At 51.8% G+C, this 24,360-nt stretch overlaps 1 protein-coding gene across 1 annotated transcript in view; it reads right to left on the reverse strand.

The window, feature by feature from the left end:
- Positions 1–19: 19 nt before the first annotated feature.
- The window catches only part of LOC133343563 (janus kinase and microtubule-interacting protein 3-like), a 40,791-nt gene continuing 16,450 nt past the window's right edge, over positions 20–24,360 (reverse strand). The window contains exons 4-26 of the mRNA XM_061553254.1: positions 21,916–22,152; positions 21,672–21,803; positions 20,909–21,136; positions 18,666–18,785; positions 18,311–18,457; positions 17,520–17,708; positions 17,022–17,168; positions 16,859–16,894; positions 16,708–16,767; positions 16,299–16,442; positions 15,720–15,848; positions 14,304–14,411; positions 13,940–14,002; positions 13,709–13,807; positions 13,034–13,132; positions 12,889–12,942; positions 12,701–12,766; positions 12,483–12,551; positions 11,327–11,404; positions 3,159–3,587; positions 1,532–1,597; positions 369–444; positions 20–177 (exon numbers count right to left, since the gene is read on the reverse strand). Coding sequence (XP_061409238.1) covers positions 394–444; positions 1,532–1,597; positions 3,159–3,587; positions 11,327–11,404; positions 12,483–12,551; positions 12,701–12,766; positions 12,889–12,942; positions 13,034–13,132; positions 13,709–13,807; positions 13,940–14,002; positions 14,304–14,411; positions 15,720–15,848; positions 16,299–16,442; positions 16,708–16,767; positions 16,859–16,894; positions 17,022–17,168; positions 17,520–17,708; positions 18,311–18,457; positions 18,666–18,785; positions 20,909–21,136; positions 21,672–21,803; positions 21,916–22,152 — 2,751 coding nt within the window. The 3' untranslated portion in view covers positions 20–177; positions 369–393. The remainder of the gene's footprint in view (positions 178–368; positions 445–1,531; positions 1,598–3,158; positions 3,588–11,326; positions 11,405–12,482; positions 12,552–12,700; positions 12,767–12,888; positions 12,943–13,033; positions 13,133–13,708; positions 13,808–13,939; positions 14,003–14,303; positions 14,412–15,719; positions 15,849–16,298; positions 16,443–16,707; positions 16,768–16,858; positions 16,895–17,021; positions 17,169–17,519; positions 17,709–18,310; positions 18,458–18,665; positions 18,786–20,908; positions 21,137–21,671; positions 21,804–21,915; positions 22,153–24,360) is intronic.

Below are 24,360 nucleotides of genomic sequence, written 5' to 3' on the forward strand. Positions count from 1 at the left end.
GGGCCCGTACCCCTCCCCACCCCTTGTGAAGTCGCCTCGGCGATGCTGATTGTCGGCGGCGGCATGAAGGACGTGCTGGAGGAGACGGTTCTCCCGCTGCAATCGCTGCACCTCCCCCGTCAGACATGCGACCTCTTCCCTGAGCTCAGCCTCAGGGCCGCAAGGCCCCTCACCGGCCTGTGGCAGACCAGAACCACACTCCGCCACCTTGCAACAACCACACCCATGGAAAGTGTCCACAAGAATGGTAACCACTCGATCTCTCCACCACTCAACCACAAAACCACTCCACAACACAACCGCTCTACCACAAAACCGCTCGATCACTCCACCACTCGACTACTCGTGCTCGCCTGCTGGAGCCTTACCGGCATGCTGCGGCGCCCGGCGCTGCTAGGACCAGATGATGAAGGCTAGCGAGAAAAACAAAAATAAAAACAAAAACTACAAAAACCAAGAAAATGACCACAAAACGACACAAACAACACAGCAGAGAGAGGAAGGGGCGAGAGAGAAAATGTTAAGGCACTGCCCACAGCAGCACTCACGGCAGCTGCAGGAACAGCTGACTCACAGCCGGCCTCGCAAGTACCGTCCAAGGGCACTGCACTTGTTAACGTCCACACAGGATGTGTGGGATTCCTTTGATAGAGAACATGGCCTAATGTATTAACAGTTAACTACGGCCCCTATGGCCACGCACGTGTATCTTACTAAGTGGCTGGTTAATTGAATGTTTCCACTTCCATTCATTTGTGTGTGGTTGCCAGGTGGATTGTTACATCGCAAGATTGAGAGTTGATAGCGGTGGACTGTGTTAGCGGTGGACTGTGTTAGCGGTGGACTGTGTTAATGGTGGACTGTGTTAATGGTGGACTGTGTTAGAGGTGGACTGTGTTAGAGGTGGACTGTGTTAGAGGTGGACTGTGTTAGCGGTGGACTGTGTTAATGGTGGACTGTGTTAGAGGTGACCTGTGTTAGAGGTGGACTGTGTTAGTGGTGGACTGTGTTAATGGTGGACTGTGTTAGCGGTGGACTGTGTTAGTGGTAAACTGTGTTAGTGGTGGACTGTGTTAGTGGTGGACTGTGTTAATGGTGGACTGTGTTAGAGGTGACCTGTGTTAGAAGTGGACTGTGTTAGTGGTGGACTGTGTTAGCGGTGGACTGTGTTAGCGGTGGACTGTGTTAGTGGTAAACTGTGTTAATGGTGGACTATGTTAGCGGTGGACTGTGTTAGCGGTGGACTGTGTTAATGGTGGACTGTATTAATGGTGGACTGTGTTAGTGGTGGACTGTGTTAATGGTGGACTGTGTTAGTGGTGGACTGTGTTAGTGGTGGACTGTGTTAATGGTGGACTATGTTAATGGTGGACTGTGTTAGCGGTGGACTGTGTTAGTGGTGGACTGTATTAATGGTGGACTGTGTTCGTGGTGGACTGTGTAAATGCTGGACTCTGCATATTCCTGAGACTGTTGGGAGTCGTATGTCTACCCTCCCCCACGGTTGTACCCATCCTGATCTGGTGCTCACCTTCTCCTCCAGGTCCTTGATCTGCTCTCTCTGCCTCTCCAGCTTCTTCTCCAGGTCCCTGATCTTCTGCACAGCATGGGGGGGGGGGGGGGGGCGCACACAGTGATGTGGGGGTGGTGGTGGAGCAGGAGGTGGGGTTGAGTGTGCACAGAGGGGTCGTAAGCGTAAAATGGGGTAAGGGAGGGAGGTTGGACACAGCAGGAATGGCGAAGTGCAGCGATCAGCTCATACCTGGGCATGCACATTCACACACACACACACCTCGACAGCTGGAAGCCCATTGTGGCCGTTCACCGTCGTTAACTTACTGCGTTCTACTGCTGTTCTAGTCATGAACACTGGCGATTTTTCTCCGACACCTTTGATCGAATTCACGTTTAGAGGCTTAAACTGGCCAATCTCGAGCAACTCGGAGATTTATCTTGAGATGTAGCTGCGGGGAAACGGCCCCGTGGCCCCACCGACCCCACTCACAGACGTCACAGCTGGCACGGAACCAAACCTGGGCAATGGTGTGGTCCACCCTGTGGCGAGCGTGTAACACCCCGCCCTCCATCCCCCACACACACAGCGCCATCCGCGACGACCCAACCGACCGACGCAACGCCGCGGGCGTCGTACGTGGCTAGAAATTAAAATGCGGAGCGCGCGGTTCCCCGCACATGGCGCTCGGCTCGCTCGGCCCGGATACCCGTGAATTGTGGTTGCTACGGTAACCCGGTATGCCAGCTGGAGGCTGGGGAGGAGGCAGGGGGTGGGGACCGTGTCGTTAGCCAATGAGCAGCACCCTACCCCCTTCACCGGGGCCCCTCTTGCCCAACCCTCCTCGCTGATGCAGAGGAGACCTCATTGATTTTAGATTTAGGGGACGAGTATGATGACGAATGAGTGCAGCCTCGGGGGAGGAGAGGGGTAGACGCGAGGTCGCTCCTCCGGCACAGCGGCTGTGACGGCTGCTCGTGACACGACAGCGCTCACGTTCTTAAAATGGTTGCTCAGAGTCCGTGCAATGGGTGTGAGCAGCCTCTATGATACTCCGGTCACATGCTCTTTAGCCTCACGATGCATTGGGATTGAATCTCTCACGATGCATTGGGATTGAATCTCTCACGATGCATTGTGATTTAATCTTCCTCACGATGCATTGTGATTGAATCTCTCACGATGCATTGTGATTGAATCTTCCTCACGATGCATTGTGACTGAATCTCTCACGATGCATTGTGACTGAATCTCTCACGATGCATTGTGATATAATCTTCCTCATGCTGCATTGTGATGAAATCTTCCTGACGATGCATTGCATTTGATTATTCCTCACAATGCACTGCGATTGAATCTTCCTCACGATGCATTGTGATTGAATCTCTCACGATGCATTGATTGAATCTTACTCACGATGCATTGGGATTGAATCTCTCACGATGCATTGCGATTGTATTTCTCACGATGCATTGCGATTGAATCTTTCTCACAATGCATTGCGATTGAATCTTCCTCACGATGCATTGTGATTGAATCTCGCACGATGCATTGTGCTTGTATTTCTCACGACGCATTGGGATTTAATCTTCCTCACCACGCATTGTGTTTGAATCATCGCGTGGAGGATCTCTCGCCGCTCTACCTTGTGCGCGTGCTGCAGCGACTCCATGCGCTCCCGCAGCACCCGTGCGTCGTACTCGCGGATCTGTCCCAGCACCTGCCGCTTCCACTGCTCGACGGCGCCCTGCAGGTGCTCCCTCTCCTTGTCCGAGAGGCCCCCTCCGGTCCCGACGGCCGCGCCGCCCAGGCCGCCCAGGCACTCCCCTCCTCCTCCTCCTCCGCCCCCCACCAGCAGACCGGCCGCCCCTGAGGAGCACAGCCTCCCCCCCGCCGGCCCGAACGCGGAGGCCGCTCCCAGCGCGGGCCCGGCGCCGACCCCGCACGTGGCCGCCGCCGCCGCGATGGACACCGCCGCTCCCCCCCGGACCCCGCTCGGCGTCGTGGCAGAGGAGCCGGCAGGGGGCTTTTGCTGCAGGGCGCTGTAGAGCGTCGCCTCCAGCTCCCGCACTCGCTACGAGGGGGGGCATGGAAAGGAGCGACATCGCGGACAAGCGGGCGCAGCAGTCAACTCCAACGCACCGCGACGCGCAGCCGAACGTGCAGTGGTGGTGCGGTGTGTAAACATCGTTACTGGGGAGACAAAGGCGGTCGGGCGTGGTGCTTGCCACCCCACCCCCTCGTGTACCTTTCCGGCCTTCATAGATGCTCGCTAACAGCAATTGCCCGAACAGTATGTTCAGGTTATACGGGGGATCTTTGTCTTTGTACTTTGAGGTGGTGTGAAGTGTCAAAGACTCGATGGCAGGGGATCATGAGAGAGACCCGGGTGCTATGGGTTAACTGAGTAAACACACATACACATAACCATGCAGACCATGAGGGCAAGTGCTGTAAGCGAGCACCTGTTTAGACCATCATGGCACTGATTAGCACGGTTGGCTAAGCACGGTGTGAAAGAAATCCAACAAACATACCATGCTAAGCTGTCTTTGTTTACCGAGCAATGGTGTTTATACACTGCATAAGGCACTCATTTAAGACGGAGTGAACTCAGGGGAAGCCCAGGATACCCTCAGATACCCACTTTTCACTGATGATACCCATGGCTGAGGATTGAACACAGGTCACCGGGTTCATCGAGCAGTGCACTGACCACTACGCGCGCACACCCTGTGTGTACCCACACACACAAACTCTGTGTGTGTGTGTACACACAAGGTGTGTGTGTGTGTGTACACACAGGGTGTGTGTGAGTGTGGGCGGTGTGTGTGTGTACAAACAGGGTGTGTGTGTGGGTACACACAGGGTGTGTGTGTGTGTGGGTACACACACGGTGTGTGGGCTGTGTGTATGTGGGTACACACACGGTGTGTGGGCTGTGTGTGTGTGGGTACACACACGGTGTGTGGGCTGTGTGTGTGTACACACAGGGTGTGTGTGTGTACACACAGCCCACTCACACACACCCTGTGTGTACACACACACACAGCCCACACACCCTGTGTGTACACACACACACCCTGTGTACACACACACCCACCCTGTGTGTACACACACACCCTGTGTGTACGTACACACACCCTGTGTGTGTGTACGCACACACAGAGTGTGTGTGTACGTACACACACCCTGCGTGCCCACACACAGCCCACAAACACACACCCTGTGTGTACACACACACCCCCTGCGTGCCCACACACAGCCCACACACATACACCCTGTGTGTACACATACACACACTCTGTGTGTACACAAACACACCCTATGTGTACACACACACACTGCGTGCCCACACACAGCCCACACACACACACCCGGTGTGTACACACACACACACCCTGCGTGCCCACACACCTCAATGCAGACAACACTTACCTACAATTAAGCCAACCAAAGAAAGCCCGATTTAAATATTGAACAAAACAATATTCGCATCGTTTAAGAACGCGCTGCTAAACAATCCTCCGCTGTGTTCGCCGAGAGCGCCTGTGACTCTGTGAGAGAGAGAGAGTGAGGAGCCTGGCGGCTGTGAGAGAGAGTGAGGAGCCTGGCGGCTGTGAGAGAGAGAGAGTGAGGAGCCTGGCGGCTGTGAGTGAGAGAGAGTGAGGAGCCTGGCGGCTGTGAGTGAGAGAGAGAGAGTGAGGAGCCTGGCGGCTGTGAGAGAGAGAGAGTGAGGAGCCTGGCGCCTGTGACTGTGAGTGAGAGAGTGAGGAGCCTGGCGCCTGTGAGTGAGAGAGAGAGTGAGGAGCCTGGCGGCTGAGAGAGAGTGAGGAGCCTGGCGCCTGTGAGAGAGAGAGAGAGTGAGGAGCCTGGCGGCTGAGTGAGAGAGAGAGAGTGAGGAGCCTGGCGGCTGTGAGAAAGAGAGAGTGAGGAGCCTGGCGGCTGAGTGAGAGAGAGAGAGTGAGGAGCCTGGCGGCTGTGAGAGAGAGAGAGTGAGGAGCCTGGCGGCTGTGAGTGAGAGAGAGTGAGGAGGCTGGCGGGAGTGTGTGAGAGAGAGAGAGTGAGGAGCCTGGCGGCTGTGAGAGAGAGAGAGTGAGGAGCCTGGCGCCTGTGACTGTGAGTGAGAGAGTGAGGAGCCTGGCGCCTGTGAGTGAGAGAGAGAGTGAGGAGCCTGGCGGCTGAGAGAGAGTGAGGAGCCTGGCGCCTGTGAGAGAGAGAGAGAGAGTGAGGAGCCTGGCGGCTGAGTGAGAGAGAGAGAGTGAGGAGCCTGGCGGCTGTGAGAAAGAGAGAGTGAGGAGCCTGGCGGCTGAGTGAGAGAGAGAGAGTGAGGAGCCTGGCGGCTGTGAGAGAGAGAGAGGGAGGAGCCTGGCGGCTGTGAGAGAGAGAGAGTGAGGAGCCTGGCGGCTGTGAGTGAGAGAGAGAGAGGGAGGAGCCTGGCGGCTGTGAGAGAGAGTGAGGAGCCTGGCGCCTGTGACTGTGAGTGAGAGAGTGAGGAGCCTGGCGCCTGTGAGTGAGAGAGAGAGTGAGGAGCCTGGCGGCTGAGAGAGAGTGAGGAGCCTGGCGCCTGTGAGAGAGAGAGAGAGTGAGGAGCCTGGCGGCTGAGTGAGAGAGAGAGAGTGAGGAGCCTGGCGGCTGTGAGAGAGAGAGAGTGAGGAGCCTGGCGGCTGAGTGAGAGAGAGAGAGTGAGGAGCCTGGCGCCTGTGACTGTGAGTGAGAGAGTGAGGAGCCTGGCGGCTGAGAGAGAGAGAGAGTGAGGAGCCTGGCGGCTGTGACTCTGTGAGTGAGAGAGAGAGAGAGTGAGGAGCCTGGCGGCTGTGACTCTGTGAGAGAGAGAGTGAGGAGCCTGGCGGCTGAGTGAGAGAGAGTGAGGAGCCTGGCGGCTGTGAGTGAGAGAGAGTGAGGAGCCTGGCGGCTGTGAGTGAGAGAGTGAGGAGCCTGGCGGCTGTGAGAGAGAGAGAGTGAGGAGCCTGGCGGCTGAGTGAGAGAGAGAGAGAGTGAGGAGGCTGGCGGCTGAGTGAGAGAGAGAGAGTGAGGAGCCTGGCGGCTGTGAGAGAGAGAGAAAGAGTGAGGAGCCTGGCGGCTGAGTGAGAGAGAGAGAGTGAGGAGCCTGGCGCCTGTGACTGTGAGTGAGAGAGTGAGGAGCCTGGCGCCTGTGAGTGAGAGAGAGAGTGAGGAGCCTGGCGGCTGAGAGAGAGAGAGAGTGAGGAGCCTGGCGCCTGTGACTGTGAGTGAGAGAGTGAGGAGCCTGGCGCCTGTGAGTGAGAGAGAGAGGGAGGAGCCTGGCGGCTGAGTGAGAGAGAGAGTGAGGAGCCTGGCGCCTGTGAGAGAGAGAGAGTGAGGAGCCTGGCGGCTGTGACTCTGTGAGTGAGAGAGAGGAGCCTGGCGCCTGTGACGCTGTGAGAGAGAGAGAGAGTGAGGAGCCTGGCGGCTGTGAGAGAGAGAGAGTGAGGAGCCTGGCGGCTGTGAGAAAGAGAGAGTGAGGAGCCTGGCGCCTGTGAGAGAGAGAGAGCGAGGAGCCTGGCGGCTGTGAGAAAGAGAGAGTGAGGAGCCTGGCGGCTGAGTGAGAGAGAGAGAGTGAGGAGCCTGGCGGCTGTGAGTGAGAGAGAGTGAGGAGCCTGGCGGCTGTGAGTGAGAGAGTGAGGAGCCTGGCGGCTGTGAGAGAGAGAGAGTGAGGAGCCTGGCGGCTGAGTGAGAGAGAGAGAGTGAGGAGCCTGGCGCCTGTGACTGTGAGTGAGAGAGTGAGGAGCCTGGCGCCTGTGAGTGAGAGAGAGTGAGGAGCCTGGCGGCTGAGAGAGAGAGAGTGAGGAGCCTGGCGCATGTGACTCTGTGAGTGAGAGAGAGAGTGAGGAGCCTGGCGGCTGTGAGAGAGAGAGAGTGAGGAGCCTGGCGGCTGTGAGAGAGAGAGAGTGAGGAGCCTGGCGCCTGTGACTCTGTGAGTGAGAGAGAGAGTGAGGAGCCTGGCGGCTGTGAGAGAGAGAGAGTGAGGAGCCTGACGCCTGTGAGAGAGAGAGAGTGAGGAGCCTGGCGGCTGTGAGAGAGAGAGAGAGTGAGGAGCCTGGCGCCTGTGACTCTGTGAGTGAGAGAGAGAGTGAGGAGCCTGGCGGCTGTGAGAGAGAGAGAGTGAGGAGCCTGGCGGCTGTGAGAGAGAGAGAGTGAGGAGCCTGGCGGCTGTGAGAGAGAGAGAGTGAGGAGCCTGGCGGCTGTGAGAAAGAGAGAGTGAGGAGCCTGGCGCCTGTGAGAGAGAGAGAGAGTGAGGAGCCTGGCGGCTGTGAGAAAGAGAGAGTGAGGAGCCTGGCGGCTGAGTGAGAGAGAGAGAGTGAGGAGCCTGGCGGCTGTGAGTGAGAGAGAGTGAGGAGCCTGGCGGCTGTGAGTGAGAGAGTGAGGAGCCTGGCGGCTGAGTGAGAGAGAGAGAGTGAGGAGCCTGGCGCCTGTGACTGTGAGTGAGAGAGTGAGGAGCCTGGCGCCTGTGAGTGAGAGAGAGTGAGGAGCCTGGCGGCTGAGAGAGAGAGAGAGTGAGGAGCCTGGCGCATGTGACTCTGTGAGTGAGAGAGAGAGTGAGGAGCCTGGCGGCTGTGAGAGAGAGAGAGTGAGGAGCCTGACGCCTGTGAGAGAGAGAGAATGAGGAGCCTGGCGGCTGTGAGAGAGAGAGAGTGAGGAGCCTGGCGGCTGTGAGAGAGAGAGAGAGTGAGGAGCCTGGCGCCTGTGACTCTGTGAGTGAGAGAGAGAGTGAGGAGCCTGGCGGCTGTGAGAGAGAGAGAGTGAGGAGCCTGGCGCCTGTGAGAGAGAGAGAGTGGCGGCTGCCACGGCACTCCGGCGTAGCGAGGCCGTAACCACAGACGCCGCCTGCGGCACAAAGGTTGCCAGGCGCAGCAGCCCCCCACCCCCCTTGTGAACCTGCTGGGGGGGGGCTGTGATTGAGTTGGGCTGCAAGGGAGGCTTGGGGGAGTGCCCAGCAGCAGCAGCAGCATCAGCTGTGGGGGTTGCTGCTTCTCGCTCCGCCCCCTCGCCGCCGCTGTCGCCGCGAGGGGGCGGAGCGCCGCGGCTCGCGGCAAGGCGGCGACCGCCGCTGTTTTGATGCGAGAGGTGAACGCTGCAGCTGCCACGAGATCCGTGGCAGAACCTCCAGTCGCGAGGCTGAAGAAGCAGCATGAAACTGCTTGCGAATTGTGTGTGTTGCTGTGATTGTGTGTGTGTTAACACTGCTGCTGTGATTGTGTGTGTGTTAACACTGCTACTGTGATTGTGTGTGTGTGTGTTAACACTGCTGTGATTGTGTGTATGTTAACACTGTTGCTGTGATTGTGTGTGTGTAACACTGCTGCTGTGATTGTGTGTGTGTGTTAACACTGTTGCTGTGATTGTGTGTGTGTTAACACTGCTGCTGTGATTGTGTGTGTGTGTTAACACTGCTGCTGTGATTGTGTGTGTGTTAACACTTTTGCTGTGATTGTGTGTGTGTGTTAACACTGCTGCGATTGTGTGTGTTGACACTCCTGCTGTGATTGTGTGTGTGTGTTAACACTCCTGCTGTGATTGTGTGTGTGTTAACACTGCTGTTGTGATTGTGTGTGTGTGTTAACACTGTTGCTATGATTGTGTGTGTGTTAACACTCCTGCTGTGATTGTGTGTGTGTAACACTGCTGTGATTGTGTGTGTGTTAACACTGTTGCTGTGATTGTGTGTGTGTGTGTTAATACTGTTGCTGTGATTGTGTGTGTGTTAACACTGCTACTGTGATTGTGTGTGTGTTAACACTGTTTCTGTGATTGTGTATGTGTGTTAATACTGTTGCTGTGATTGTGTGTGTGTTAACACTGCTGCTGTGATTGTGTGTGTGTTAACACTTTTGCTGTGATTGTGTGTGTGTGTGTTAACACTGCTGCGATTGTGTGTGTTGACACTCCTGCTGTGATTGTGTGTGTGTGTTAACACTCCTGCTGTGATTGTGTGTGTGTGAACACTGTTGCTGTGATTGTGTGTGTGTGTTAACACTCCTGCTGTGATTGTGTGTGTGTTAACACTGTTGTTGTGATTGTGTGTGTGTGTTAACACTGTTGCTATGATTGTGTGTGTGTTAACACTCCTGCTGTGATTGTGTGTGTGTAACACAGCTGTGATTGTGTGGGTGTGTGTGTTAACACTGCTGCTGTGATTGTGTGTGTGTTAACACTCCTGCTGTGATTGTGTGTGTGTGTTAACACTGTTGATGTGATTGTGTGTGTGTTAACACTACTGTTGTGATTGTGTGTGTGTGTCAACACTGTTGTGATTGGGTGTGTGTGTGTTAACACTGTTGCTGTTGACAGACCTAAAGGCCAGCAATAAACAGCACGGTCAAAGTTGTAATAAGTAAAAGTTAATTATAGAATTGAGCAAGGTGGGGGGGGGGGTGTTTTGACTTGCAGTGTTTTATTAACTTTATTTATTTGCATTAACTTTTTATTATACCAGCTAATGTCCACTGAGCTATAGAGCTGTTTTTCAGAAGCGACCTGGAAACAAATGATAGCTCAACGAAGTAGCTTAGCATGTGGAAACGTACAGCAGCCAAATACTCAAAACGCGTGATGTTGATTCTAAATGTGGAGGGAAAAACCGGAGGACCTGGAGAAAAATCCACGCGACCACGGTGAGAGAGACATGCAAACTCAAAATATACAGCAGGCGCCAGGGTCAGGATCGAACCCACAACCTCCTGTATACCAGGCGAGGTTGTTAACATCTTGTCACCATGGCGCTCAGTGTAGATGAGACGAAACAGTGAGTCCCCACCACGGGATGAGAAATCAATTGGTGAAGTTCACGGGACAGTAAGCATGGTTGTAGTGAAAGAAAAAAGGTAGCAACGGATCAGCAGATGAGTGAGTGAATCATTGATGAGTGCTGGATCATCAATCAACTCGATTTCTTTATGTTTGTCTTTCTTTTTTTGTGTATGTGGGGAGCGGTGGTGTAGCATTTAGCACGCTGCACTATGAACCCGGTGACCTGAGTTTGATTCCTGCTCACGGCCAACACTAGTGACGATTATCTCAACCAGTACTGGCCTTCCCGTAGGTCTACTCAGCCTCAAACGAGTATCTGGTGCGGTATGTAATCATTGTTACTCGGGAGACAAAGCAGGTCAGGCGTGGTGTTGGCCACAACCCACCCCCTCCTGTGCCGTGCCGGCCTTCATAGGTGCTCGCTAACAACACTTGCTCCTACAGTCTGTTCAGGCTATGTGGGAGGATCTTTGTTGCATGCGTGAGTATGTGCAAGCCCTGCGATTGAGGGTCACTTGTTTAACCATTAACACCTGGGCGTGTCCTCTGACCTCCTGCCATCCAGCCTTAGACATTTCACGCCTCTAAACGCACCTAGCATAACACAAGTGCCATTCGCCACTCAGTGGCGAATGGCACTTGTTGTTGTATTAGTTGCCCCGTGTATGCGCATACGAGCACTGTCGCCCTTTGGGCCCGTTCGTGTTTGCGTGGTTTTAATTCGGTGTGTGTGACTCGTGCGTCCATGGCCACTATTCTGAGGAAGGCAAATGCAAGATCTGTAAGGCGATGTATGTGGGATGTGTGTGTGTCTCAGTCATAAATGAGCACCTGGTGCGGTGTGTAGTAAAAATCGCCACTTGCACAGTCAAATGTTTCCGGGAGTGGTGCTGGCCACCCACCCCCCTCGTGTTCCACAGTGCCTACCTTCACAGGTGGTGCTACTCGCTAGCAGCACTTGCCCCTACAGTCTGTTAATGCTATACGGGGGGATCTTTGTATTTATGTTATTCAACGTGTGAGCGTGTGAGTGAGTGAGCCCACCATGTACGCCTGGTCCAGCGCTTGCTTCCTGTAGTCGAGCTCCTCCTCCAGGTACCGCTTCTGCTTCACAAACATCTCCTGAGGAACAACGATGACGACGATGAGGTGGATCTGGAGTGTTGCGCACTTTTCCAACGAAAACTGTGCGCTGCATTGCACGACCATGTCGCGTGGAACGTGATGTCGACACACTCTGGCACGAACGGTCATAGTCATAAAATCGGCATCAGGGCCCTGATGACGCGGCCAAGATCTCGGAGCTTTCCTTCCTTGGAACTCCTGGACCCTCCGAACCCTCGCTGAAACCCCCAATCACTGCCAACCGATACAAATGTGTGGACCACCGTGCAGTAAAACCATATGGTGTTTTGTGAAAACAAGTGTAATCTGCAACATTCTGCAACAGTTCTGCAGGCCACTTCTCACACTGTCCGCGGACCACAGGTTTGGAACCACTGCTCTAAATCCAACTCCCCAGTGTTTACTGACCAGGTAAAGCCCACTGAGCTATTAGCTCTATTTAAGAGGTGACCTGGCCACGCATGATAGCTCATTGAAGTAATTTATAGTAGCAGCCAAATCATCTAAATGCATGTTTCTAAATGTCGAGGGCAAAACCGGAGGAACCCGGATAACAATCCACGCTTCCATGGGGAGTTGAAAACACGCAAACTCCAAACATAGAGGCATCGTCTATGCGGGGGTTCATTTCATTGAACAGGTGCTCATCATTAGACCTCCTTTGACAGTACCAAAATATAATAATAGGGGTTTTCCCTTTTATCTGGCAACAAAAATGAAACCTTTTTACAAGGAATCATGTGTGCAATTAACCACAATACTTGTGTAGATGCTTACCCCGAGCCCTCATTACTTTGATAGTGCATTGTCTTTGAGCTGTACGCCTTTTGGCGTCCTCTGGTCTAGCACCAATTGAGACGAGGCTCAAAAGAAAGCCGTCTCTGGTGTGGACCAATCGGTTTCAAGGACAATGCATATATTATCAGTATTGTGGTTAATGCACACATGATTCCTAGTAAAAAGGTTTCAGTTTTGTTGCCAGAAAAAAAGGGGAAAACCCTATTATTATAACAGGTGCTCATGTTTCTTTGTTTTTAATTCCCAGTGTTCGACCCGCAGAGCTTGCGACTCTCACCTTCTCATTCTCCAGATCAATCATTTTCTGCTGCAGTGCAATCTCAGTCCCCTCGATCTGGTGCAGCCACTGTGGGAGATGTGGGAGTGAGTGATAAACTCAGGCAAGGGAGCCTCACGCGTGCAAGTCAAACAAGAGTGCTCTTGCAGTACTGTGCTGTGTGTGTGTGTCACGATGTACTGTGCCATGCTCTGCGTGCTGTGTCAGGGCAACGCCACCTTGTCGGCAAGAGAGAGCACCGTGCGTGCTTGAATCACAGCCACCTGCTCATCGTTTCTCAGGTTCTACACCGACACAAATGTTCAAGAAGCAGTCGCTCTTATTATAAACAACAACACCAACACCGCATCATTATTTGTTTACTGTCGCTACTGTTATAGCTGTGGGTACAACGATGCCGACTCACAGCGTTGTCGCCCAGCAAGTCCAACTTTTTCATCAGCTCATGAATGGACACTTCCTGCACACACACACACGGTCACTGTCAATTCTAGTACGACGCTGCACCCACGTATGCAGCACGAGGTCTCCACGCAGAGCTCCGTGCTTACCATGGCTGCCTCGCGAGCACAGTACCACTGCAGAGGACTGTCCCCTTCGCGGAACGGGGGAAGGAGGAGGCTGAGTCCTGGGGACCGGCGCTCCCGCTCCTGCTCTCCCGCACGCACACACGGGCGCACACGGATGTCTCTCATGCTGTTGCCCAAGACCCTGGGCGCCTCGTGTCAGTGTGCTACTCCACTCTGGGGAGAGTGGGGCAGTGCAAGGCAGCGGTGTGGCCCAGCAGATCCCACCCACCTAGCGACGAGATTCAGACGAGTGTCAATGTCAACGGCCTGAACCTTACCACCCTCACTTTCATGGCCTCCACTTTACTTGTTCAACTACTTTCCATAAAAATAAAAAAAGAACTGCACGATTCCTAGGTTGCACGCGTTTGATTTTGAATATATCGGGAGGTTCGAAAGGGAGCGTGGCATCCTATCTGTCCCGTTCTATGATCCCGTAGCCTCGGCGATTAAACTCTCCTGAGCGGAAGGCACTTTCTGGTAGTCATCAGAGCTATGAAACAACCCCTTAGCTTCCAGAGGTAGAATTCCCACTGTAGATATCGAAACCTTCCTTCAGCAGCGCTGGGTTTAATCAATGAGACGTCACTCAGTGCCACGAACTACCCCTTCCACCTAACGAGACATTGCCCGTGTGCATGTATCCAGGTGTACCACCTCCAACTCGAGTATGCGGAACTCCATGAGCTCGTTCTGGTCCTGCAGGTCCTGGACCTCCTGCTTCAGGGAGTTCTCGTCGTTTTCAAGCTCATGGAGCTGCAAAAAGAAGGGGTTGCAGGGAGTGTGGGCGGCGGGGGAAAGGAGGGGGTGGGGGGACACGAGTTTGGACCCGGTCACGATGCCGCCCCCCCACGTGCCCATACGTGTCTGCGTGTGCGGCCGTCAAACCTTCTGCAGAAGCTCCTGATTCCGCCTGCACAATTGCTGCTTCTCCTCGACCCAGGTCGCATCCTGCACACGCGCATGCACACGTGCGCAGATGTGTGCAGCACACACAAGTTCTTGCAGCAAAATACACACGCTGGCAACAAATGTAGTCATGAGAACAAATGTAGCCAAAAGAAGTATATGCAGCATTCAAAGCATGTGCAGCATGTCGGTGAACAAGGAGAGGTGTCAGTGTGTGTGTCGGTGAGAAGGAAACTGTGTCAGTGTCAGTAATGAGGTCGGTGTTGTCAGTATGTATGAGTATGTGTGAGAAAGTGGGGGTGTCGGTGTGCGTGTCAGTAGGGAGGGAACCCCAAGGACATACTGTGCTGCCGTCAGCCTGAGTCACCTGGCCTCTCTGGGACAGGGCCCTCTCCAGATCCTCTACTCGTGCCTGGTACTTCAGCAAGTCGGCCTGCAGCTGCTCCCGTGTCTGCACGAGGGTACGCGCACGCACACACACAAACCAAAGCATCTCCAAAAATCCGGTGGAGACATTTAACAAACAAAAAAATGAGTTCATGGGGGGCAGTGACGCAGACCAGTGGTAGCGCATACGCATCTTGTTGTGGTTCGTGTCCAGTGGCCGCCCTGGCTAACACTGCGGCTGTATTACCCATGAAGTACACGCCAACACTTCACAGCGGACTCTCCAGATCTGGTGAGGTCATTCTAAAAAGAAGAGGCTGTGGCTGGCGTCAAGTTCAAATTTTTAGACAAATTTAAAAATTACACTGCAATTTAGTTAATTGAGAAGAACATAGCAGTTGTTACCCCCTACTGGGAAAACTTAGCAGGACATGAAAAGAGTCTTGAGACTTGGTGTGGTGAATCCTTCGCCACCACAGCATTGTCACGATTCAAGGTGAAAACTGAAGAATCTCTTCATATTTGACCTTGTGGTGAATGTAAGGCACCTCTAGCAGCTGCAGAGGTCACATGACACATGATGTACAACTTATGACTGAAGACACAGTGATTCTTCAACAAGCGATTTCGTGCAAGTGTAGTGACAGCGCTGACTGCTGTACAGCAGCTGCAACTGCAGTTGGACACTTAGCTCACATGCCGTTGAGCATATATAGGGGTGTGCCAGCAGGGCGGAGGAACTGGGGCAAGGGTCATGGTAGACCTCATAAGGAGGCCCCTGTAACCCTCTGGTGGGTTCAAGAAGGGAGGCGCAGCTTGGCTCCGCCCTAGGGAATAAAAGCAGTAGAGGGCGAGAGCTCCGGGCTGCCGGTTAAGGGAGTGGACTCGTCTCGTCGTCGCCGTCATCGTCGCCGCCTTCGTCGCTGCCCCCTTCGCCCGATCATTGCGCCGCCGGACAGTAGTTGGCTGTCTCAGTCGACGCCGTCGGTGCAACGCAGACAGGGTCGTGTCTGGGCCGGGCTGTACGGCAGCGTAGTCATGAGAAAGGGGATCGGAGTTGGTGATGTGAACCTAATAAAAGAAAGTCGGTGCCTCCTGCGACTACCACGTCTCCAACTGAGTGTGTGTGCCGCATGCCACCCGCCCACACACGCCTCGAGGGAGAGAAGAAGAGACCTACGACACTACACAAGTATCCTGACTATACATATTGACATTGAAGAATGAATGCATTGTTACACCCAATGATATACCCACCGCCACCACCATAGTAAACCTACCACCACCACCATGGTAATCCCACCACCAATCATGGTGAACCTACAACCACCACCACGCACACCGAGTCAGTTGCAGACGCCCAGGCACTTACGAGCGTGTCCCTCTCGGCGTCCAGGCCACCCCCCAGCTGCTCGTGCAGGAGCGAGTAGGCCCTCTGCAGCGCCTGGTACTCGTGCATGAGGTGGCGGAACCGCAGCTCCGTCTCTTCACGTGCCATGCTCTGTGCATCGCACACATGCCCATAACCACACGACGTGGGTCAACTGTAGCCGTAACACTCGCGCGCATAGCGCACCCACACCCAAATTCATACGGCTCGCATGCAGAGAACACCAGCGCTGCGTATCAACCCCCCACCCCACCTCTACCCACCGTGTAAGGAAATACAGCACAGCAAACGGTGATGTGCTGCCGAATAATGCAATGGTTAATGGAACCAAGCGAGATCCCACTCAGTCTCTCTCATTAGGAGTGAGAGTAGCGTTATCTGGTATCATGGAATCATGAAGCCTGGTGTAATAATGGCACCCCGTGTTAGTGCTAGGTTGATTGTGCCATCGCAGAATCGTGGGAGGGAGACGGTGGCTTTAGGAGGCATTCATCTAGCAGTGGATTGACCACGGCTGCTGATGATGATGAGCTCTGGGTGAGAGTGTGGGGTCACACGTGCCGGTTGCTCTGGAGCTCGCTGCTCGTCCATGTCAGTGTCGGGCGTGCCCGGTGTGCCAGCCGTGCGGTCGGTGGCATAGGAGGAGGAGTCGGAGTCCAGGGACATCTCCCGCTCCACCCCCACCAACTTCTGAGTCAGGATCCTCTGCAGACACGTGACACGGGTTCTCCGATGAGCCCTCTTGTGTTGTCATCGGAAGACCAAGTTATTCCTTGCTCAAATAAGCATTGAGGCAAGTACAGCCTTGAGCCAGTGGTGGGAATGCTACAAGCACGTGACACGGAGAAAGTCTATCCATGGGACAACTGCTGTTGAATTACCTACAACGTGTAAATAATAATTTACATTTCCTCTTGAACCTGCTACAACGAGATGCCGCTTAGGCCCACGGGCACTATTGAGGCCCCACCTTGCTGCTCCGAGAGCTGCGCCTCTTCTGCTTGCGCTGCCAGCGGATGATGTCCAGCTCCTGTGGGAAACAGGGACGCACGGGCAGCCACGTTGGAAGACTGCCCAAAGCGAACATTGATTGAATGCCGGGCGTTGTGCAAGGTACTCACCATCGCGTTGCGGTCATAGGCCGCAGACTGCAGAGCCTGCCAGGAGAGACAGGGAGGAAAGGTTACTGTACAGAATACGTGCTCTGGAACTTTGACCTGACGGGGATGCTGCGTTCATACTGGTGTGCACGGGAAGTGGCTCTGGGGCATTGGTGGAGCGTGCCTTGGTGAGGTCGTCGATGATGTTCTGCTGCTCGGCAACCTGCAGCCTGAGGAACTCTATCTCATTTTCGTCGGCCTCGTCCCCCTCCTCCATTTCTTCGTGGCCACTCGGGGGACCGCAAGCGACGCACGCCGTCTGGCTCGCCGTCTTTGGAGCAAAGCACGAACAGACATCGATTGCGGAGAATGGCGCCAAACACCAACCAACCGTCACGGCTCCACACCCCACGTCGCCGAGATGAGCGACTGATTTAAATACAAGTTTTCTCAGAAGCTTGCAGTCCCAAGTGCGGTTTCCTGGTTGGACGACTGCGTGTTGAGCATTCCCTCACTCAAGCTTTTGCCACACACTAAATTACTGCGGACATCCAACTCCTGAAGATGCCCGCAGCAGCATGTGGCAAAAGCTTGAGAGCCCGACCAGAAAACCGCACTTTTAATGGGTGACTGATGTCACCTAGCTTAATGGAGGTGGTGGTGGAGGCAGCATGTGGCGAACCGTGGGCCTTGGGACAGTTGCACCGTGTAGGTATGGGACTGCTTGTGTGGGCTGCGTCACCGTGTGGCTGCCGGTCGTTTCGCTGCCTTGGTTGCTGGCGCCAGATCTCTGCTGCGCGGTCTGCTGCTGGGTTGCCATGGCGGCATGAGCTAGCTGTGCCGCTGCCGACTGCACACTGACCTTCTCCTTCTGCAGCCACAGCCCAATGAGCCCGACCGCGACACGCACACACACACAGCCACGTATATAAGCAAATTTTTATATATATTCGCCATAATAAAAAAATATATATCAACAATATATTACAACACGAAAAGAACTTCGTCATTTCCTTTCCCTGCTCGATGAAAGCTTCCCTAGTCCACCACCATGCCTCACGGTCTTGATTTTAGTGTTAAGTTTGTTGTCCTTACCCCGCATTTCCGATTATCATGGTTGGCTACGTACGGCGCGTATGTAGCCAACCAGTTCAACACACGTAACAATCCAACTAACCCCTGCATTTGAGATGATTTCATCACCCCATCTCGACAGTGGATGTCATCAGTTGCACTCGAGTGCCCGGCATGCCGCCATTAGTCTCGACCACCGGCCAATGTCCCTAACCCCGAACATTAAAATATATATAAATATATATAATTCGAAGAAAAATCGCAAAATGAGAGTTAGCCAGGACAAAAAAAACTTTGAAAATGTGAGATCAGGGTGTGAGGTCGTTATGAAGTCAGGGTAGAGTCACACGTGGAGCTGGGGGTCAGCGAAGATGAGGGAGGGTCGAGGGCGGCACTAACCAGCTCGAGGTTTTCCCGCGAGAGGCCACGCACCCTCTCCTCCTGCCGCTGCTGGGCGGCTACCAAGTCATCGCACTTCTTGGCAAGGCGCCGGTTTTTGTCCAGTAGCGGCTTCAGTTGGGCCTCTGTCTCCCGAACACGCTTAAGCTGCAGGTAAAGCACCACAGCATTGCAATGGAGCAGATGGACTGCGCCCCATGTTTACAAAAGGAGGTGCCAATTACAGACAAAACAGATTTGGGAAGTGGGCATATTGTTTGCTTATTTATTTAGTTTGTTCCACAAAGTCCGTGTGTATCTGCGTCTACGGGAGGGTACAAGGATGCTCATGGGTGCGCGTTTGTGCGTTATGCACCAGCTCATTCCTTTCGTCAGCCAGGAGCGCGTTGCGGTCTTCCAGCTTGCGGACCACCCCGTGCAGCTCACCGATCCTCAGCTGGAACCGCCGCACATCTCGCTCCTCCAGGTGCCCCTCCTTGAGTGAACACAAAATCGAACATCCATTACACTTAACATCAGCCACATACGTGGTCAACAATATCGTCCTCACAATTACTTTGTGTTAAAGCTTGACTTAAAGCTTTCGTGACTGCAGGAATTAATATTATTTGGGTCTTTCGGTCAAGTCACGTAGATAGGGTCAAAGAAAATGACAAAAACTACGACTTTTCGATTGCAACACAAGCGGTTGTCTTCAGGAAAAGGGGGGGGGGGGTTAGCTTCCAAAGGCAAACTATTTATAAGGGTTTGAAATGGGCGTAGCCCAAATGTCAGCAGCCAATGATAATGTAAGTGGTGGGCTGCCAACCCGACGGTGGTTGGTTTTCTTTCTACGTGACTTTACCGAAAGAACCCAAGAGTAATTCCTGCAGTCACGAAAGCTTCAAATCAAGTTTGAATACTTTGTGTTGTGTAGCGTATGGTTTTGCATAAAACTAGGACCCATTTCAAGCACAGAAATGGGTCCTGGTATATAAACATCTGGCATATAAACATCTGGCATAAAAACATCTGGGCATTTCATCAGAATTAATTTAAGCAAGCCCAACAATGATGATAAAACACCGATTGTCGAACTGATCCAGAGTTCGCTTGCATTAAATCCATGCTGCTGAAAAAAAACACTTCCAAAAAGGCTGTATTGCCCAATAAGATATGTAAGAAAAACTACTTTCATTATTTATATAAAAACAATGGGAAGGAGGAATATCGTCCGCTTATTTAAACAGTTAACGTGTAATGTACACACCTACGGGGCAAAATCCACATCCACTAAAAAAGTGCTTCAACCTTTTTCATTCTTATTTTTTATTTAGATTCATACTCTTTGGTTCTTTCGGTAAAGTCACGTAGATATAAAATAAATTAAATCACAACGTTTCGGGCGCAACACAAGCATCCGTCATCAGGTAGGACAACCACAGCAAGAAACAATTGCTGAAGTGGGCAAAAGGGCTGCTGTGACAAGAGGCTATATAGGTAAGAGAGGGGGTGAGGAGCCAGGGAGGAGAGATAGAGAGGGGGGCGTGGGGTAGGGGGAGTGGAGCACTGCTAGAGGGATTAAATCTAGATTTATTTAGATTATTCAGATTAATTTGTGCAATAAATGTTCAAATGATAAGACACTTTGATGAGCTATCATTTTTTACCAGGTTGCTTCTTAAAAATAAGTTAATACCTCGGTCGGCTTTGCCTAGTAGGATGGGATGGTTTAGTTGTATTTGTATGAGTTGAGTGGTTTGTTTACCTTTCAAGTACATTGCGCTACATCGTGTATTTGTATTGTTTTTTTGTTGTAATGTTCTTACTTGTCCCGACTAGACTTCTGTGAAAAAGAGCATTATAGTTCATCGGATTCCCCCAGTATAAATAAATATTCTGATTCCATGGCACTTTCCAGTTTACTCGATCTTCACGGCACGCCAAGCTAACAAATCCCTGTGGGCTCTGGTGGGTGGAAATGCATTGTAGCCGAGAGAGAATGCATGATACCTTGCTTATACCGATCAAGAACAAGGACGTAAAGTCGCGTTGTCAAACTCCGTGACAAGAATTTACCTAAATGCGTGTAATCATGTCTCCGAGTGTCTCCATGTCTATAAGCGTATTCGTGTCCGTATGTATCTGTCTCTACGCGTGTCTCTATGTTTCTGTGTCTATATTTCGGTGTGTGTGTCCGTATCACTGTGTCTCCGTTTCTGTGTCGCCATGTCTGTATATGTCTCTGTGTCTCCGTGTGTCAGTGTATTCATGCTTTTGTGCAAGTCTGTCTCTATATGTGTTTCCGTGTCTGTGTCTCGGTGTCTATGTGTCTCCGTATCTTTGTGCATTGTTTCTGCATGTGTCTCCGTGTCTGTTTGCCCATCAGCACATGCACAATCGGCGGAGTTGAGAGGGCCGGGGATGGGGGCTAACGGCTGTTTTCTGGACTGTGTGCCGCGATGAATGAAGAGGGGAGGGGCGGCGGAGGTGGGTGGTGGGGGGCTTGAGGTTCTGTTGTTTCCGATAAGTCTGAAAATGCCGCAGCACACCTGGGGGACTTTGCTGGTTTGCGAAAGCACTGCACTAAAATACTGAGTGTAAGGGGTTCTCCGAGACCAGGTCTGGTGTGCGATCCATGCAGTCACCCCCGGCGCCCCCTGTGACCCCGCCGCTGTTCGCTACAGCGGCTGGTATCTCTCGTTTGGGGCTGCCAGCATTGCGACGTTCGCTGGCCTCGTCCAGCGCTTCTCTCTGCAGTGCAAGCCGCTGGGCATAGCCAGCCTGTGCCCCAAGCTCACGCTCCAGCGATAGCACCGAGCGCTCACGAGACTTCAACTCGTCCATCTGGGGGGAGGGGACACCCGAGGCAGAGAGGTGTACGACCACAATGGCAGCTGGTGAGCAATCAAAGTCATCGAATAAATTATTGTCAGTGCAGTAGTTCAAATACAACACTTCCTGTCATGGTGAGAAGCTCTATCACAACAGCAAAGTGCATGCAGGCTGAACAAAACCAATAGATTTAACAACGTGAAAAGGTGTGACTCTAAACAGTTTGGCAAAGCCGAATTTGTGTTCATATTTTTATTGAGGCCACCAACTGATAAAGAGTTGAAATTTTGGCCGCCCCAACATATCTAGCGGCCACACAGTCAGGTCTGTGGAGTTTGTGGCTCAGACATGGCTGAGAGCATTGTGCACGCCGTTTGGTGGTCACACGTGATGGGGAGTCATATCGTCCTGCTGACTGTGAGCAGCAGTCAGCAGTGTTGTTAAATCTGCCAGTGCAGTCCGGTGAAACGGTCTCTTCGGTGCGGTAGTATGGCGAGAGGATAGTGTGGTGCATCGGGATTTGTAAGTAAAGGGAGTGAAGGCAGACCAGTCGCCGAATGTCTCGCTCGCTGTCCCGCTTGATACGGGTGACCTCCTCCTGGTGCGCGTGGTGCGATGTCCGCAGATCGGCCGCCTTTTGCTTGTCGGCTGTTACCGTGTGCGTCAACATCTCCTCCACCTGAATGAGGGAAAATTCACAGCCAGTGTGGTTGAGAAACCAGGAACTGCCGGTCGTCTTGCCGGCCCGGATACTCCTCTCCTGGCTCGGACACGTGCGTCACAACCCCGACCTGTTTTTTGGCGGCCTTGAGCGTCTCCAGGTCGTGCAGCAGCCGCGCTCGCTCGCCCTCCCAGGCCCGCCGCGCGTCCTCCCTCGCTTCGGCCTGCAGGGCAGCCTTCACCTTGTCCTGGGCCCCATCGCGGAGGGTCACCAGGGCCCCTTGCAACCGGTGGATCTCGCCATCTTTCATCTTAATCACGCGCACCAGCTCCATCTCGTGCGTCCGGATGAGAGACTCGCGCACAGCCTGCCATGGCATTCATGCGTCACACGCACGCACGTTCAGGTACATTCTGAACGCATATGTGCACCCCGGTATTACCGCTATAACAGCCCCCGTAACATCCTTGGAGATGTTGTAAGGCAAAAACTGCCGCATGCACAGCGTGGGACATGTGTTTAACACGTAGGCTTTCGCAACCAGTATTATTCATAATAAAGGTTTTTGGGTTAGATCGCGTTATTTATAAATGTGTTGAAGAGTGGATACACAACATTTACAATTTGAGTAGTAGGACGTTAAGCTGGAAATTACATGCGGCATCTTCAGGCGATTTGCCAGAACAGTGAAGCTGCTTCCGGTCTTAAATAGTGCAGGATGATGTCATCATTGTTCCCCATCAGGATTCGAGATCAGAGGCAGAGGTGGAGGTGTATGCAATTATGTAATAGATCAGTAATCAGCCACTTACCATGACTCACCTGTAAGGCCGCACTACTGTAGTGATGTCCCGATCAGATGATGATCATAAAATTAAAGATTTACTGGAGGAAGATACCTATATTAAAATTAAACGAGATCCAACCAATACTTTAGAACGCAAGACTTCTGCAATCATTGCAAATTCATTAATCCCCAAGATTGAGCAATGCCAAATTAAGCCACGGGCCTCAAAACCACCAAGTATGTATGGGCTAGCAAAAATTCATGAAATCGGTATCCCATTACGACCCATAGTAAGTACAATAGACTCTGCCACATATATTAGCAAAATTCAGAACATCTTGTGAATGTGATTAAAGATATTATACTTAACCCTAATGATATTCTGGTAAGTTTTGATGTAATGTATATGTTCACTAAGGTTCCAGTTAACGAGTCACTTAAATTACTTGATACACTGGTAAAGAAGACATGTTTACCAGAAGATATTCCAAAATTGGCCAACCATTGTCTAAATAACACTTATTTCTTGTGGAGAGGTGACCTCTTTAAAGAAAAGGAAGGAGCAGCAATGGGCTCTCCTTTGTCTCCTGCTATAGAAAATATGTACATGGAAAACTTTGAAACAAGAGCACTTGCCTCAAGTACATTAAAACCATATTTTTGGTTTAGATATGTCTATGACACTTTGGTTGTCTGGCCACATGGTAAAGGTACACTACTGAATTTTTTAATCATCTCAATGTACTCTTTGTTTTTTTCGGTAAAGTCACGTAGGTCAAAAATAAAATAAAATAAATGAAGACAACTAAATTAAATCACGACGTTTCGGGCGCAACACAAGTGTCCTTCTTCAGGTGTGTGGACACTTGTGTTGTGCCCGAAACGTCGTGATTTAATTTAGTTGTTTTCATTTATTTTATTTTATTTTTTACCTACATGACTTTGCTGAAAAAACCAAAAAGTATGAATCCTTGCAGTCACGAAAGCTTCAAATCTAGAATTAATCTCAATGTACAAAACCCAGCAATTCAGTTCACCATGGAAATGGTGATGAACAACACACTGCCCTTCCTGGATATTTTGCTTGGACGAGGTCAAAATGGCAAAATAACACATAGCGTCTACTGAAAGGGAATGCACATGGATGCTTATCTGAATGCAGATTCGCATCATCACCCAGCACAGAAATCCTCTCTCATCAAGACGCTCATAGATCGGGCAAAGACAGTGTCAGATGGTGAACGTTTAAGGAAAGAGATTAAACATGTTAAAGAAGCACTAAGAATGAATGGCTATAATCATGCTCAAATTAACAGAGCATTGAATGCCAAATCAAGATCGAACAACAATACTGCTGAAAGTGATCAGATTATCAAAACAATTAAAATACCATATATCTCGGAAGTTACTGACAAATTAGCCCGTGTTTTGCAAAAGCAAAACATTAAAGTGAGATTTGGTACGGTAAACAAAATTCAAAAACTAGTGTCTTGTACTCAAGATGAATTACCGAAGTTATCGACAGAAGGTCTATATCGGATCAATTGTTTATGGACAGACGGGATGTAACATTAGCGTAAGACTAAAAGAACACAAAAGGAACATCAAATTCTCCCAAACACAGCTGTCAGCAGTGACAAAGCATGCTTGCCAACAAGGACATTCAATTGATTTTGATAACGTTGAAGTGTGATGCAGAACTAATTATTACTGGCCAAGATTAGTTAGAGAATCAATAGAAATTGAGAATAATTCAAATAATTTCAATCTCTGTGATAGCTATAGACT

This window comes from Lethenteron reissneri, chromosome 17 (genome assembly GCF_015708825.2).
Source record: "Lethenteron reissneri isolate LAM-NWPU_2019-01 chromosome 17, ASM1570882v1, whole genome shotgun sequence".
In the NCBI taxonomy this organism is placed as follows: domain Eukaryota; kingdom Metazoa; phylum Chordata; class Hyperoartia; order Petromyzontiformes; family Petromyzontidae; genus Lethenteron; species Lethenteron reissneri.